The sequence below is a fragment of the Cottoperca gobio genome, chromosome 14 (assembly GCF_900634415.1).
Source record: "Cottoperca gobio chromosome 14, fCotGob3.1, whole genome shotgun sequence".
Classification (NCBI taxonomy): domain Eukaryota; kingdom Metazoa; phylum Chordata; class Actinopteri; order Perciformes; family Bovichtidae; genus Cottoperca; species Cottoperca gobio.
This window is the reverse complement of record NC_041368.1, coordinates 10,950,783-10,968,391: the sequence shown is the minus strand read 5'-3', so window position 1 is coordinate 10,968,391 and position 17,609 is coordinate 10,950,783. Positions and strand designations below refer to the sequence as shown.

The 17,609-nt window shown below is 39.9% G+C and overlaps 2 protein-coding genes across 3 annotated transcripts; both read left to right on the top strand.

Annotated features, from left to right (window-relative positions):
• Positions 1-260: 260 nt before the first annotated feature.
• LOC115019104 (APC membrane recruitment protein 1-like) lies at positions 261-6,979 on the top strand. The gene is made up of 2 exons (XM_029448463.1): positions 261-745; positions 2,229-6,979. Exon 2 carries the CDS (start codon positions 2,336-2,338, stop codon positions 5,417-5,419), a length of 3,084 nt encoding a protein of 1,027 aa, XP_029304323.1. The 5' UTR covers positions 261-745; positions 2,229-2,335; the 3' UTR covers positions 5,420-6,979.
• A 512-nt stretch (positions 6,980-7,491) lies between these two features.
• Positions 7,492-15,918, top strand: zc3h12b (zinc finger CCCH-type containing 12B). Of its 2 annotated transcripts, none has more exons than XM_029448262.1 (6): positions 7,492-7,570; positions 12,152-12,949; positions 13,080-13,219; positions 13,545-13,779; positions 14,118-14,224; positions 14,337-15,918. In XM_029448262.1, the coding sequence occupies exons 2-6, from the start codon at positions 12,315-12,317 to the stop codon at positions 15,761-15,763; spliced, it is 2,544 nt and encodes an 847-aa protein (XP_029304122.1). In that variant the 5' UTR covers positions 7,492-7,570; positions 12,152-12,314; the 3' UTR covers positions 15,764-15,918. The 2 variants fall into 2 exon arrangements, with proteins under 2 accessions (XP_029304122.1, XP_029304123.1); XM_029448263.1 differs by lacking the exon at positions 7,492-7,570 and adding an exon at positions 7,816-8,130.
• The last annotated feature ends 1,691 nt before the right edge of the window (positions 15,919-17,609 follow it).

Genomic DNA, 17,609 nt, shown 5'->3' with positions numbered 1-17,609 from the left:
AAACATGAACATGAATGTTTTTTCACGTTTCACGTTATAATTTCTTTGTTTAGTAATTGAGTCCTACTACATTCTTTAAATTCACACAAACATCCAGTGAAATTTGGGGTAACTTTTGTTATTTTGCATGTCAAATGTACCATATGCAATGCATTCAATGTCATATGTATCATGTTCAAAATGTATAATGATATTTGTACACTCAATGTTGATAAGGATTAGTTTTACACAGTCATTCATCACATGTTGCGTCACTAGCATGCGCCGGGAGGAGGGTCGCGGAAGGAGATTTGGGTAAATTTTACCTGAGAAGTCGGGAACGAGAAGTCATCATCCAGCATTTAAATTCCGGCTGGGGTTTTTTGTGGACATCTCAAGTAAAATCGGCATGCGTGGCTAAACCAGGCACTTTATTTGAACAGTAGTTGGTCTGTGTATTTATAGCACACAGTGTTGCTACGTTGTGGTTCAACGTTACCCACCGTTAGCAACCGTCACACTCACTACAGACACAAACTGCAGTGAGAGGGGTTAACGCTGTTAGCAAGCACCCCGGTTAGCTAACGGTGGCTGGGAACAAATGAATCCGTATCTGGTGAAAGCTACTCCGGGGCCCGAGTCGACCACTCACCATCAGCAGTAACCCAAAGTTAAAGTTAGCTGAGACCATGCTCTGAATGGTGACTTCGTCTCCTGGTCGAGAACACAACACCAGCTCTGTGCTGCAAGATTTTGGCTTTCGTTGGTAAGTTTGTTTACCTTACGACTTGGTTAGCTCCTCGCTTGCTAATGTGGCATTTAGTTTGGGTTTACATGAAAACGGACGTGTCCTACTAGGTATGTCGGTTGGACTGAATCCTTCTATCATCTGTGCTAAGGCTCTCGTATAAAGTACATTGTTGACCCACCTTCCACCGCTGGTCTTCAATGTGGCAGAGAGACTTTACAGCTGTAGCATTGTTACATCTCTCACGTTAGCCTGCTGCTTTATCACCTGGGCTTTTTCATCCAAATAAGAGCCACAATATTTCTGGTTTTATTTGATCTTAGATTAAGATTCAATCTGTTACTTATAAGACGTATACTTATGTAACTAAGCATAAATGCACTGTATAGTTGACCCCTGGGTCTTTCCTTTTCTCTGGCATGCTCGTACGTTTAGATGTACAGTACATTACTATAAGGTCGTGCTGCCCCTTCTTAGTCGATTAGTCATTTTTAATGCTGAATTACTTATTATCAAGTTTAATAAATACAATAAAATCAAATAAAAACATTTTTATTCATAACCCTTCTTTAAAAAAAAAAAAAAAAAAGAATGGCTCAAATGTCTTAATGGAGAGTGAACAGGGCTCAACCCTCAACTTTTAAAAAGCCTTTTAGTTGCCATTTGTAGTCAGCTTATATTTTGAGTAATTAAGAAACTGTAGTTAGACATCAACTTAATCATTAAAATGTGTCATAGGGGATTAAGAGCTCTATTATAGTAACTGAACAAGTGTGGCAAGGCAAGGCACACAGACCATGCAGGTACACATGGCCATACAAAGCTATAACCAAAAACACTGGAAGAACCGTACAGAGTTTAGTTGACACAGAGAGACTACCAGGAGTGCAAATCCACACTGACTCTGAGAATATGTTAAAAGAAATATGAAGTAAAAGATTTATTTTCTGACATTTTTACGATATCTCGATAGCCAAAATAGAATTTTAAGCATCAAAATATGCTTAAAACTCTTGAAATGTCACTAAACATACTGGAATCACTTTACTTTACATTTAGTTAAGAACATTTCTTTTTATTGCATCACAGATAACGCACACACCTTTTTTGTGAACATCCTTTTTTAGGGAAAAACCAACCATCTTGAATAAAATAATCATAAAGGATACAAAATAGCAACTTCTGTTCTTTCTTACATGATAATTCCAGTATTTTTTAAATTAGGCTCTATTTTCCTGATAATATAAATTCACCACGATCAATTTATTGTGAGTGTTTTTGTTTTTTTTGCGATTGCCGTTCCTATATCGTCCCCTTCCTATTGTTCATAAAACCCTAGGGCGGATAGCCCAGTGACACAGAGGACATCCATGAAAATTTGAAATTCCAACCTCCTCATGGAAATAATGTTCAAAGTCTGCAATGTGAATCCTTCATACCCATGTGGCAGATGTTACATTTGATTTGATCATTGATTTTGGTCTCAACCTTCTCAATACAGGTCTCATATCAGATGGAGGATAAATTCACTGCAGTGATCCTGTCGGCTGATTTATAAAATCCAGTTTCTATGCCTTCCGTTGGACTGCTTTTGTAAACGTGGCAGCCATGGCTTCTCGTAAGGTGGCTGAGCTTCCAAGTGACACCAAGGATTTGGCTTCAGTCCCTGCACGGCTTTCCCGATGCGGCCCCGATGACATCATGGAAGAGCCTCAGATGGAGACGATGAATGCTGCGGTGAAATCCCAGAAATCTGGAAGATTTCGGAGGACTGCTCTGACATTTTTCGGAGTGCGTAAAAGCATCTGTATTTTACCTAGTTTTTTTGGAGGAAGGAGTAAAAATCAGAACAAGTGGTCTTCTAAGAAAGGAATCAACAAAAGCAGAACACACGATGGACTAAGTAAGATTAGTCAGGATGACAATCTGAGAAGTGGGTACACCTCAGCGGGAGATTTTGAGTACCACGGCCAGAGGGACTCTGCTGGAGAGCTCCACAGTAGTTGTCACAATGAATGTAGTCACCCTGCTGCTGAACAGAAATCAATGACTCTCACCCGGCAGAAAAGGGGTTTGAGGAGTCTTTTTCAAAGTTTTAGATATCACAGAAACCATAGAAATGTTGGATTGGATAAAACTGAAATGATTGCAATGTCCTCTCCTCGCTGCACGAAAGAGATGCCTGTTGTCCAGGACAACACCAAGCAGTATGCCACAGAGTGCCTGGAGTTTGAACCTGATGTGCCTGATTTTGCAGATGTTATATGTGACATTTCTATTGGTCCTGAATGTATTGACGCCGATGAGATGCCATCAGAGAAGAGTGTGAAGCAAGACGGCCCCAAGTCCGAGCTTGACGATGAAATGTCTGATAAGGAAATGGAGGAAATGAATTTGATGGCCGTAGTTTCCAGTGACTTGAAGGAGAGTTCTCGAGGACACAGCGAGCCTTGTCTGAAACTCCAGATGATGTCTGAGCCCATACTGAAGACCGAAACACCTGCCGGCTCATCGGATCAGCTAAACCTGATTTATGGAGACGTCGCATCATTAAAGAGTTTCGATTCACTCACCGGCTGTGGGGACATTATCGCAGATCAAGAAGACGATAGCATCACAGAGAGCACTGTCTCTGGAGAAAGGAGCCGAAATGGAGGAAAGCGGGCTTCTTGTTATCTCACATATCAGGGTGGGGGCGAAGAAATGGCCTCGCCCGAGGATTTGGATGAGGAGTGTCTTCAGGAATTCTGGGGAAATAATGCGTCGGAGGAAATTTGCTGCTCTTGCAACCAAGAACACACAGATTCGACTGCTGACTTGACAAGTTCTCACAATATGGACTTACTGAACAGTAACAGTAACAGTAACAGTACACAGCAAGCCAGTGGCATGGACGCTTCTTCAATTGCTGATGTGTTAACTCCTCAAAGTGAGCATCAAGAATCAGTTCCAAATAGTGATGAGGGCTACTACGATTCAACTACCCCGGGGCCAGATGACGGACAACAAAACACTGACAGACTAGGGGCGGAGAGATTACCCAGGGACAGTTACAGCGGTGATGCCCTCTATGAACTTTTTGCCCCTGATGAGAGTCTCATCAGTCCACATTATGAAAACAAATCAAAGCTGCCCGGTGCAAAACAGTATTTAAATGAGCCAGTTGATGTGACAGATTCTGCCTTTGTCCCAGACATGAATCGATTACAAATAAGTGCCAAACTGTATGAAGTTCATGGTTTTCTAGAGATGCAGAGCACATGCAGCAAATCCTCTGAGTCGACACAAAATGCGGTGGGTCAGCAGGAAATCGGCATGAACAAAAACTGTAATTTGAATTCAAAGCCACAAGCATCAGTCAACAAGAATAATATAGAGCCGGATATGTTTGATGAAAAGGGAAACATCCCCTCTGCTTCGCCTGTAAAAAGAACAAAATCCATAAATGCTGAGTGTGAGAAACGGCACAGCAGCGTGTCATTCGGAAGCACGTCTGACCCAGATTTTGAAACATTTTGTGAACCCAAAGAGCAGCATCTTGAGGAAAACAAGCCTGTGGCTTTACCGTACAAAAATATCAATTCTCAGTCTCCGGATGATAACAATGACTCGGATGATGGGCAAACTGTGTGTTTCTCTCAAGCACTTGTGGACTACACCAAACACTCAGAGATGCTGAGCAACTTGCACAATAACGTGGACGATTTGGAGACAAACTCTGCCTTCACGCCAAATATGCAGGCCTTACCTACCATAGTCACATTTGATGTAGTCGATATGCATAACGAGGGTGAATACGACGAGCAGATCCACATGGAACTGGAGGAGGACATTTCATCGCCTTATCAGGAATTTGAGGAGAGCTACCTACAAAAAGATGCATTTGCTGAATGTGACTATCAAATGTTGGACCTGTACGAACAGAACCTGATCAGTAACACATGGGCAATTGCTAGTCTCCCACGGCACCTCGGCCTTACAAGAGTCAGTCAGTCCATGCCTAATCCGTTGTCTCTGGACAAGAGAAGTAGGTCTCTGGACAGAGAAAGCCTTGAGTTGAAGATGCCCAACATGTACAGAGAGAACAGAGCTGCTATCATTGCTTGCCCTCAAACTGAAAAGGACCCCTCACTATATTACAAAAAGAATGTACTCGTGTCTGCATCGGAGGTTAGAGACAGTAGCAGCATTATGGCCTTATCATGGCAAACAAGGTCAGAAATGGCTTCAAGCCTTCCTCTCACAGGCGGGGAATTCACTGAACAAGTACAGAGTCTCGGTCAAACCCAAGTAAAACGCAAAATCATTTCTAGTTCATCCAGCAGCGACTGTCCCAACAGTAAACCGCAACTTTGCTCTAAGGTGCCAGAGACCGGGCTGTGCAACAGGCAGCGGCACCTTCCCTCGCAGTCAGATTCTTGTTTACCTCATAGCACCTTTGTTTATTCTGGGATGATGGATGATGAATCAGATGATGTAGATGAGGATGTTTTTTGTAAATCTGCCACTAACTTGCAATCCTACAATCAGTTTGGTAAAAGCAGAGCCGTGGCAAGCAGAGAAGGAGTATCTCAAAACACTGGGAGTCTTCTGAACGCAGGTGTGTCTAAAGATGAAATGGCCGTCCTCAGTGAAACGAGAACACCCAGGGATGTGGCTGGCAACAAACTCCCCGAGGCAACCTTTAATTGAAAGGCTCTTGGCATTGAGATCACATGTATGTGTACTATTAATGAGTGCTTTCACGTTGCATCCAAAGGAGTAATTGTTGCTTAATATTTTTACTTGCACAATGGATTTATTTGACAGGACATGAATTGAAATGATTGTGAAATGTGGAGCATGTGCCATCGTGCTGCGTCACGAACATAACTGTCTCATTGGGAAGTCTAAAGGGATTTTCTGCATTTGCACAGCAACAGTTGCTTGTTTCTCACAGGGCACACATGACAGTCTATTATAAGTGTTTATGCAAGTAATAGTTTCATTTGTAGTGAAAACAAACGCTCATCTCATTAAGCTATTGAATTTGAATAGAATGTTCACACCCATATTCAGCCTCAGTGTGTCAATAGCAATGCCACACTTTGTTTAATGGGTATAAGACTGGTTTCTCTAGCATAGAAAAATACAGCCCCGAAACACATGTATGCTTTAAGTGCCGGCTTACGTTTGTGTTTACTGCTTTTTCACAGCCTTCTTTTACTCCAATAATTTTTATGTGGGTCTGTCATCATACTCAGATTGACTGTTTCTATTGCGTTTTTTAGTTTACCTCATTTCAGGAAGCATTAGGTTTAGGAAACGAGAGGATATCTCAATTCACTGAGAGGAATGGCTCAATCCACAATATGAAACATGTCTCTTCTTGATACCTTCACTGGGGTATATTTGAAATACATTAAGCTGTTATTGTATTTGGCTTAATTTCAAAACGTGTAATAGTTTGTTCTACCCCTCAACCCAGAACAGGATAAGCATGTAGAGGAAATGTACAGATGGACTGATGGTTATTGCGTCTTAACTTCAGTTGCTACTTCATTTACATACTGTAGATAGCTTTACAAGGCATATCTACTTCTATAGCACATTTCACATGGAGTTACCTTGTGTATGACCCTGCTTTACATGATATGTTGAAGATATAGCCAGAGTAAAATACATATAAAATGGTAGAGGAAAACAAATCAAGGAAGAAAAAAAACTAGTAGTACATAATATTCTCAAATTGACTGTGTTTGCTTCTGTCCTGACGAGCCAATTTGGCCTTACTGTAGCTGCTATTGGTTTTGTTTTTTGTTCCCATTTTCCAACACCAGAAGTGTAAAATTCTTACTGAAATGATGCAGTCCATTATTGCATTACTGAAAGCTTGTGGAAAGAAAACATAGTTTGATTTTGTTTGGATTTTGTAATGTATCAAAGGATAAACTGGTATTTTCACCATGTATCATTTTCTTGTGCATTTAATGTTTGATCTGTCCAAAGTTGTCAGATGATGTAGTTTTTTTTATAGTGTAATATTAAACAAATGTCAAATAATTTGTATTTATATTCTCAGCTATTTGTACACTGTTGTATTCAGAATGGTTATTACAAACTGGCAATATTCTTTTTGTTTTGTTTTTTTACATTTTGGATTTATTTGTAATTGTTAAGTTACACCCATTAGGGGATTTCTCTTGAAAATCTGTTACTGTTTTGTCAGAGTAGAACACTGCCTTATATTAAAATAAACATGACAAGACATCTTTTTTTTCCATTTTCGTTTTTCCATTTTCTCTCACTTGTTCATATTTAGGGTTATGGGGGAGCTGTAGAAGAAGAAGAAAGAATACTCTACTTCTATGATCATCTATGCCATTTCATATGCGATCAAACATGTATATTTAAACTGAATGGGGATTTGTTAGTAGTTTGGAGCAAGTCACTCAATGCATGAGAACAGAGTATAGGTTAAGCTATTGTGGGCTCAAATAAAAGTAGTCAGTACCCCATTTTATTAAGATGTACATTCAGATTTGAGTTCATAATAAAGTTATTCCCATTTTAAGTACCCCAGTTGGAATCTATTACAAATCTGTCCTTATTTGTTTGCAAGGCTGTGTTATTGGAAATCTCCCTACATGCTTCAAAGAAAGTATCGTGAAAGCCCTGGGTTGATGAAACTTCTGATAAAGTAACGGGGGCAGGAATCGAGTTTGTAACTGTTCTGAACCAGGTGCCTTTTCACCGTTTAGGTTACTTGTTTCTTTCGCGTTATCTGGCAACCCTGACCAAACTGCGACAGCGCCAATGGCAGCAAACATAACTGTTACAGGCGAGGAGGATGACAGCAACAAGGTGAGATGAGCGTCGTTTGAAGTCAACGATAGCAGTGATATATGTGCAGATTATGTAGAGAATAATGTTGTGCTGCTGTGGTTTCGCCCCCGTTTTAAATATTAAATGGCCGTCAACTTTATCTCAAGTTACAGTAGTATTCTGGCAAAAATGTTAGCGCACGCTCAGCAGCTAAAGCTAGCTAATGTTAGCAACCAGCCTGTGGAGCCACTGAGTAGACTACTATTACTGTACGTTAGCTAACTGCCTAGCTTTGCTAGCGTTAACTAAATAGAGACTGGGTTACCTGTAGCTTTGTAGTTAGCGTTAGCTTGAAATAACAGCTATATAAGTGCTCTCTAGCCATTGTCCAAGAAGATAAGCCGAAGTAGGCCGGTTAGTTTATGTAGCTAAAATGTTGCCTCTCCAGCTGGCCATGTAACGGTATAATAGCATGCTAGCGTATGCTAATCGTAACTCGGGCCTAAGGATGTCAAACCGGTTATTTTAAATCAATTTCAATCTCAAAGGTGACATCGTGTGCAGCAGTTAGGTTATAACGTTATACGAAAAAGTGTTTCGTAAGTATGTTATCTATTTTACTGTCATTGTTTAACCTTCCTCAATTTCATACCTCTCAACTCATGATGCTGTTGCTAATGATATAAGCACTTCAGTTTTTTCTATTGACGTGTCAACTAGTTAATGTTAGCTGATGGATGCTGTAACATAGTCCACGTAGGTTAATTCAGCAGTTTAGGAGCTTTTATGTATGGCCACTGTCATTGGGATTTTGGGATCAATGCAGTGTTTGAATTTGTTTGCACATTCATGTGGTTTACTGTTAATTCAAGGCAAAACTGGCTGAATAATGAGAATTCATTTCAATCCTCACTTTTCTTTTTGCCTACTGCTAAAGGGTTCACTTCCTCTGTTTTTACTTTGAATTTTTTTTTAACAACATAGTTAAACGCATCATTATTGGATATGTCTGTAAACGTTTATATTCTACTTAAATATCACCAAACAAATTATTAAGAGGAAAAACCTAAAATTGGATAAGTAGAAGTCAACACCAATCCAGCAAAGTGAAATTAATGCAGTGTTTATGAAACACGATACATTTTAAAGATTGGGAAGTTTGAAGTAAGTTGCTGCCTGGAGTCATCTTCATGTTTCCTCATCATGTAATAATTAATCCAGACAGATTTAATAGATGCAATTTAAGTTAATTTATTTGTAAAGCAAGGCAATCACTTTTTTAAAAACTTTTTTTCTATTGTCTTGTCTGTCAACCTACAAAGAGTAATCATGCAGGTCATTTTAGAGTACTGGGCGTTCTCTAAAATTATGTGGCTAAATTTGTACTTAAAAAAAACAATTACTTAAAAGACTTGCAAGTGATTCTTCTCTTCCTGCTTGACTTTAAACGAGACTGTTACAATGCGTTTCATAGAAAGTTTACAGATTAATGAGTGACGGCTGTCTGGTAAGATAAAAGCTAAAAATCCCTTTGTGGATGATGAACCAAGCACACACTTTAGAGTTTATACTTTAGGGTTAAAGTATAATAAACCATTGACATTTAAAATACTTTTATTTTATTTTTTATCAATGAGACATCTGCCTTTTCTTGGCACTAAGTGTAAGCTTGACACAGTGGAAGAGGTCATCTTCCAGGGTCATATGGAGGATTTAGGTGTGTAAAATGACCGGTAACCAATGTCATCTAAAAACTTAGTGTAATGATTATCAGACAACATTCAATCTTTCTATTGTAGCAGTAGAGCTGTAACTTGTCTAATGTGAGATTGGAGGTAGTGCCATCAGCTGATCAATGTAAATAAGGTTTCTTGGTTCGATGCTGTGGATGACAGTTTCCCATTGGTTATGTTGATATTCATGACCAAAAATCTTATTTATTTTTGTGTGTGTTTGTGCTTTTTCAGTTCAGAAGATAAATTCAGGTGTTGCAGTAGCCACTGTTCAACAACATCTCAGTTTTGATGTGATTGGCTTTCTTGCTGGTTAAGAATGCTGAAAGTACATGTCCGAACTGTCGTTATGAGTACGGGAAACTTATTGCGTTTTCACTGCTTGATAATGTTTGTAAAGTGGTGGCTACACAGACTTTAAATGTGTCGGTCTTGATATCAAGATGTGTAACTAGCCAAGTGGTACAACCAACACTGACCATAGTGCAGTTCATCCCTGCTCCATATTATGTAGGGTCAGCAATGTAAAAGATGGCTTCAGGGACCTGTTTCACTTGTTGCTATGAAACAGAAGCACACAAGCCTGTGCATGTGCAGAGATAGTCTGGAGGCCTTGCTGAGTCTGTGAATCTGGAGGTGGACAGGAAAGTATTGGAAGAGCTGTGCTCCCTTGAACATGTATTAATGTAGACTGTGTTAAATGATTGTGGGGTGTGTGAGTTCCACAAAAGTGCCTCAACATTCCTCCTGTTTCAGCTAGTTGTTTTAAATGTTTAAACCTTAGTTTGTTCTCTGTCCTCCATCATACAAGTTGTGATCAGCAGTGAGACAGTGCACACACCTGCCATTAAAAGGTATGCATTTGTAGCCATAGATTGACCCTCAAAATATCTATCAACCTTCAGGGTCTTCCATGAATATCAGTCGTGTTTATTACCTGATGAGAGTGTTGCAAGGGACATAATATTTTCTATGCAATGTATTTTTTATTGTAAAATATGCTGCCTCAAGAGTTTAATGTAGAGTTGTAGTGTAGCTGTAAGTGTTCTGCATTTACTGACTGCCTGAAGAGAGATGATGAGCTGTGTTTGTGTTAGTCGTGACTGGTAAAAAAGGAGTTAGCTGATGACAAGGCTGTGTTGCTAAGCAACGCACATCATGGGCTGCGTCTCTTGAAGCTCGGAACTGGGTGCATTCTGCTCTCTGCAAGACTGGGGAGAAGTGTAGTCTAGTGTTTCTGTTCATTAATGCTCTTCTTATTGGGATTATTTGATTACCAATATAAGAATAAAGCTTTGTTGCTTTTTATTTTTTAACTGCAGGCTCTCCTAAAGTCCTGCTCTGCTTCACAATAAAACGGCTTTGTTCCCTAAGGAATTCTGTACAATTCCTTAGTCTGTAAGAGGGCTGGAGGCGCAGGGATGCACTGTTCAGCCCACACTTTGTCTCAGGTTATGGTAACTCATGCACTCATCCCCGTGTGTGTCTAGCCTAAATGTTGCATTCGAAACCAGAGGCTTTAGTGCACATATAGGCGAGGGTTGTACTGCAGCACGTTGGCACGTTTTGTGCAGGAAGTCTGGGGTTTTAATTTTTATACCAGCTAACTGGAGAGACAGGGAAGCCAGGTGGAGGCTTTGCTGTCTGTTTTATCTATATTTTTCCATATTGCACCAACAAGCAGAAGGAGATCAGTGACTTTTTGTATGTATGCATTTGGTTATTGTTAAAAAAGTACCAAAGTACATCTTCTGTAATATTCACACACTGATGCTATTACCACCTAACATTTACATGGACTGAAATGAACAATTTTGTTCAGGTTTGTTTCTACTTTCTCACTGCCTAACGACTACTGTACTATAACTAAGGCAGATGCTTTGCTATTGTTTGAATGTGCATTTAGTTATATAGTATATACAGTACATAATTGGTTGTAAATTTATAATCCTATACGTTTGTAGGTATGACATAAATCTCCACTTAGTAGTGATAGTCAGAGCTAGCTATAGCCTATGAACATTGCATACTATTTAACCTCCCAGTTTCTCCAAAATTGAAAACTAAACAAAAGATTAAACTCTGCATTTGTGGACCACAAACACCAAAACACAGTCGGACAGAGAGGGCATGCATATGTCCCTATTCAGATCAGTCCTTTTTCCTGTGCTGCTGTGTTTTTTTTTTTGGTAACTTGTTTATTTGGGCAAGTGACTTATATGGTTCCATTTGTCTGACTAACTTTGTCACTTGCCCCAAATAGCAGTGTTTCCCACAGGTGGAGAATGTATTGGTCTACCACAAGTGGGGTGGAAGGTGAGGGTGTTTATGACTGTAAGATTCTGTCTACATTAAGCCATCTCAATTTCAAAATGCCGTGTGAAAACGATTTGCATCCACACTAACATCAAATTATAGTTGTTCTAATTTAAAAACTTGTTATTGTTATCGTGTCCCATAAACATGAGACATTAACCAGCATAAAATCCTCATTTTTATAATCAAGTTTTTATGTCATCAAAATCCCTATAGAACCAGGTAAAAGACAACAGCTCCGCTGTTAGAGGCGACTACTTAGTCACTCAGCCGCCCACCCTCATTGGGCTGGCTTAGGTCATTAGATCATTTTGCAAAATCACATTTTACTCCGTACACACTGAAACACCAAGCCAGGGTTTTAAGATTTAAACATTCTGGAATCTGTTTTAAGAAAGCTCCAATGAAGGGGGAGGACGTCTGTTTTAGTCTGGACAGAGGGCTGAAGCTGAGAGGAAAAGGTGTTTACAAATGTAACCGGCCTAATGTGGAGGTGCTCCTACGTGCATAAAAAGATGACTGAATTCACATATTACTAATTGAAACTTATTGTGTTTTTGCTCTCTTTCAGGATTCCATAGTTTCATTTTGCCTGCCCACATAGAGGAGAACGTGTTACTTTGGCTTTACACAGAGAGCCTGTAGCGCTAAAGTCCAGCATTGAGTATGATTCCCTGGTTACGGTGGAGTTGAGGAAGCATGGGGTGGAAATCTGAGGTGTCAAGACGAATGTGATGACAGTATGGTCGATGGTGGAGAAGCTCAAAATGGAAAAACGCCCATGCAGGGAGGACAACATTGACTCAAGCGAGGCCCAGCATGCCAGTGATGATTCTGAGGATGGAAGCAGCTCAGAAAGCGAATCAGAAGAGCAGCAACACCAGAGGGTTCAGGTGAACAGCAGCAGGTGTAAGAAGAGGGAGCCCTTGGCTGTCGCGAAACCCCACCGACAGCTCTGTCGCTCTCCATGCCTTGACCGGCCCAGTTTTTCCCAGAGTAGCACTGCGCAAGATTGTCGTGAGGATGACACCAGCGCGGTACCAGGGATCAAGCCAGCCAGTGACAGAGAGTACCAGACAAAGATGGAATTTGCATTGAAGTTGGGCTATTCGGGAGAGCAGGTAGAGACGGTGCTCAACAAGCTGGGTGCTGCTGCACTTATCAACGACCTCCTTGCTGAGTTAGTAAGGCTTGGAAACAAAGTAGAGCCTGAAATTCAACCTTGCAGCAGTACGGCCACATCAATATCACGGCCCCCGTGTGTTAAAGAGACTGTTAGTCCAGAGGTGTCAGTGGAAGATGACTCTGTGGAAACTCTGTCTGATAACCTCAGGCCTATTGTCATTGATGGCTCAAATGTGGCAATGAGGTAAGACACTGACAAACACACACATTTACATTTAATCGGTCTTCGCTTCATGTTCTGAAACATTTGCCTCAAATGGATGTCCGTTTTACAAGGTGAAAGTAACCCTTATACCACACTGTTTTGTTTCTAGCCATGGAAACAAGGAGGTGTTCTCTTGCCGTGGGATCCAACTTGCCGTTGAATGGTTCTTAGAGAAAGGACACAAAGACATCACTGTGTTTGTCCCTGCCTGGAGAAAGGAACAGTCAAGGCCTGACGCCCTCATCACAGGTAGTAATGCTATTTGTAAGGCAATTGCCATTTTATGTCAAGCTTAGTATTTGGTAAATTGTCGTTTTATTCAGTATCTACTGTAGGACAGGGCAACAGTCAAACTACATGTTACGGTATATGTGAATAAAACACAACCTTGCAATGTGTTCATGGTTAGCAAAAAGGGGGTGCTGGGACACTCGCCACCATTTATTTAGTGATAAAATACCATAACATAACATTGCTATCCAAAATACATTGTGATATAGATTTTGTGTTTTTTTTGATGGCATTATGTTAAGTTGTTAATCAACATTACTAATTAACTTGAACTTTCTTTCAGATCAAGAAATATTACGCAAGCTGGAAAAAGAGAAGATCCTGGTTTTCACTCCATCTCGGAGAGTTCAAGGCAGGAGAGTGGTGTGCTATGATGATCGCTTCATAGTGAAGCTGTCTTATGATTCTGATGGAATTATTGTGTCAAATGACAACTACAGGGACTTGCAAAATGAGAAGCCAGAGTGGAAGAAGTTCATAGAAGAGCGTCTCCTAATGTACTCATTTGTCAATGACAAGTAAGCAACCATGATTCATCCTTATGGCATCCAAAGTCAGCAAGAATGCACTCTAGGACTCTTTCACACCATGAGCATAATCATAGATTGTTAGGATATGGTTTTTGTTAAAAGATAACATATCTCACTAACTACAATGCAACCTATTTTATTATCAAAGTTAGTAGTGTAAATGGTAATTTATTCAAAACATTTAAAGACATAATTGTATTTTGACCTTTCCTAGTTAGAAAATTAGTTTGACAGTTATTAACTCTGTTTTTTGTCAGCGACTCTTTATGCTGAAAATACTAAAGCTTTTACATTAATAACATTTTCTGAACGACTATTTTGAATAGGTTTATGCCTCCTGATGATCCATTGGGAAGACACGGTCCAAGCTTAGAAAATTTCCTACGCAAGCGTCCTGTTGTTCCAGAGCACAAAAAACAACCTTGCCCCTATGGTAAGTTCCCTAAATGTCTTTTCAAATCAATGTCTGAATCATGTTGCATTTTTATCTGCATCATTTAAGTGTGTGCTTTTCTTGACTTTATCTACTCTTTCTTTTAAACAAGGGAAAAAGTGCACGTATGGACATAAGTGCAAGTACTATCACCCGGAGCGTGTCAACCAGCCACAGCGGTCAGTGGCTGATGAACTACGGGCTTTTGCCAAATTGTCTGCGGTGAAGACAATGAGTGAGGGGGCTTTAGCTAAGTGCGGTATCGGTCTGGCAACTGTCAAGGGGGACAGCATTTCTGAGGTCAAACGCGTGCCACCCAAACGTCAATCTGACCCCAGTATTCGCGCAGTGGCCTGTGAACTTCCAGAGGCACTGTCTGTTGCTAGGAAGTCTGAGACAAATTCAGTGCCTTCCCTTGTGTCAGCTCTCAGCGTGCCCACCATGCAGCCTGTCAAGAGCCACGCAGCTGGGGCCTTGAACACACGATCAGCCAGCAGCCCAGTGCCGGGTTCTTTGCAGTTCGCACACAGTTCTCTGGAGCACATGTCCAGTGTACAGTACCCTCCTATTTTAGTTACGAATAGTCATGGCGCCTCTATTACATACAGTGACCAGTTCCCAAAGTATGACTCAGTTAGCGACCATGGATATTATTCACTGCACAGTGATTTTTCAAATATGAGCATGAGCAGCATGCATAACGTCGACAGTTTCTGTAGCATGGAGCACGAGCATGGTGTGTATCAGAGAAATCCCAGCCACTGCCCTGAATCCTGCCTCAGCCATTCAAACAGTGACTCCTTCTCCTCTTATGGGGACCTTTACCCGAGCTCCGTGGACAGTAGCTTAGAGGAGAGCATGAAGGGGCAGCAGCAGTCTCCCGCACAGGGTAGGATGCAAGCTTTCTCCCATGGGTTTCGTCATGAAGCACTAACTAGGGTACAGAGTTACGGACCTGAGGAACCCAAGCAGGGCCCCCGTAAGCAGCCTGGATCTCGTCTAGCACCACATATCCAGCATGTTGCAGTGGGAGCCAGGTCCAGCTGTCCTGGAGACTATCCCCTCACTCAGAATGTCCTCCCACCTCTGTCCTCACAGCCCACGCGGTCTCTCGGTATGACTCGTATGGACAGCATATCAGATTCAAGGCTATATGATAGCAACCCAATGAGACAGAGGCGACCTCCTCTGTGCCGTGAGCAGCATGCGAGCTGGGACCCTCTGCCTTGCGGTAATGAGTCCTATGGATATCATTCATATCCTTTGAGTAACAGTCTGATGCCGTGTTGCGAACGAGTGATGGTCCGCAGCATGCCAGACAAAATGGAACAAATCTGGAACTCGCCATGGGAGATGCCGTCTGCAGCTGAACACCAAGAGCGGTATGTCATCCCAGACCACCAGTATCAAACATATCGGAACCTTTGTAACATCTTTCCTGCTTACGTAGTCCACTCAGTAATGGAGAAGAACCCTCACTTGACAGATCCACAACAACTCGCCGCCGTCATTGTCACAAAACTGAGGTCATGCCATTAAGCAGGTGATCTTATTAAACATTCAAAAGTGATGTGATGAAGGAAATACAGATTTTGATTGCAAAGATAGGCACTTGTTAAATGTTGCTGCATGCGCAACGTCTGCCCTCAGGAGTTTTTTTTTTTTTTTTTAAATATCTCTGGTGGGAAATCTGATTTTACATCACTAAGATAACATAGAAGTAAACGGCATAGAGGAAGATGGTTTAATAAGTTTATCTTGAATTGTAAGATGTTTCACATTTGAAAGCTGAGTTTTTATATGGAGTGGTGCAGTTGAAATCTGGTTCATAACACATTCATACTACCCGAGCAGGAGCTGCATAGCTGCTTTGTTTCATATCCATGATGAACTGAATCTTTGTTTTATTATTATTATTACTACTATATATACTATATATATATATATATTATAATATATTACTACTAAAATATATATATATATATATATATATGCCATAAGATAAAACAATAATCTATGAAGACATATTATAAAGAGTACATTTTATTTCAGACGTTCCTTTTTTCTAAATTCCCTTTTTCAAAAATGTGACTTGTGAAAAATTAATGCATGAAATAAAATGTGTCTTTATTATTAAATAAAACTTGGTCACTGGGAAAATACCATTGCAAAATAAAAATTATAATACTTTTGAATGGTAATAATGATATTTCTAAAATGAAATAAAAATTATATCCAATGAATTATATTAAGACAATAATAATAATGAAATAATCAGTTTATGTTTTAATACTTTCATAGATTATTTCACCAATTGTTGGTTCATTTATGTATTTAACAGTTTATTCACATGTTTATTTCATACTTTCTTTTTTATTTCATATTGACTTGTGTTGGGGTTCCATAATTTAGATAGCCAGCTGGTTAACCATCATCATTTAAGCCTAACTAATCTAATCCTACCTTATGTCGCTAGCTAGTGTTATACTGAACCTTGTCCTTATGCGAGTCAATGTGAACTAACTGGAACAATAAACAGATCAGCTACCTGGCAACGTAGTCGAGATAGAAAGTAATAACTGAGAAACAGCTCCCGCATTTGCCTTATTAAATCTGACATAAGAATACGTCTACATTTGTACAGAATGTAGCTTTTATGAAGATCTTGTTCAGGGCCTGTGAATGTGTTATGAAAGGCATCTAAAGTGTTTCTGGTGCAGTGGAACTATAAATAACCTTGCTTAGGTCTGCCTCTGCTGTAAATAATTCTTGTGACTTTTTGTGCATTTGTTTTGAAGATAAGTAAGAAGGAGGTAGTTGCATACCTCACAGCATGAACTATGACATTTAATGGCCTTATATCTGAATGACCTCACGCTTTAGTCATTGTCTGATTAGTTTCAATGAAAGTCTTAGTCATTGAAGCCTCCTATTTTCAAATGTAAAGCACTATCTCAGTATCTAAAGAGATATATTTTCTCAGCCTCACCTAACAAAGCTACTATTTTGGTAGAATTTGACAGTGCACAAAGCAAGCCAAAAACGAGATTTGACTTGTATACATGTGCACATATATGTACATATAATCACACAAAAGCCATTATTTCAAAGTCATTTATAAGCTGCTAAATAATGCCAAAAAAAAGATAGAATTTATATAGTGTTAGTATTCTACATAACTTTACATTTCAGTTCACAGAAGCTATTGGATTACAGTATAAATTAACATCTGTGTTTGGATAAGTTCCTATGGTGTAATGTATAGTTACCTTTCTGATTTCATTGGATGCTACGTCCAATTTCCTATTTATATATTCGTCAAATTTGTTGTGCTCATTCTTTTCAATGTGAAAATATTCAAAGTATCTTTGTTTCAAACAGTAGC

What these genes read in the sequence shown, in the direction of transcription:
- LOC115019104 (XM_029448463.1), top strand. Translation starts at nt 2,336, where the DNA reads ATGGCTTCTCGTAAGGTGGCTGAGCTTCCAAGTGACACCAAGGATTTG.
- zc3h12b (XM_029448262.1), top strand. Translation starts at nt 12,315, where the DNA reads ATGACAGTATGGTCGATGGTGGAGAAGCTCAAAATGGAAAAACGCCCA. An exon ending in GCCTGACGCCCTCATCACAG is followed by an intron (nt 13,220 to 13,544) that starts GTAGTAATGCTA and finishes ACTTTCTTTCAG; the next exon opens with ATCAAGAAATATTACGCAAG. An exon ending in AAAACAACCTTGCCCCTATG is followed by an intron (nt 14,225 to 14,336) that starts GTAAGTTCCCTA and finishes CTTTTAAACAAG; the next exon opens with GGAAAAAGTGCACGTATGGA.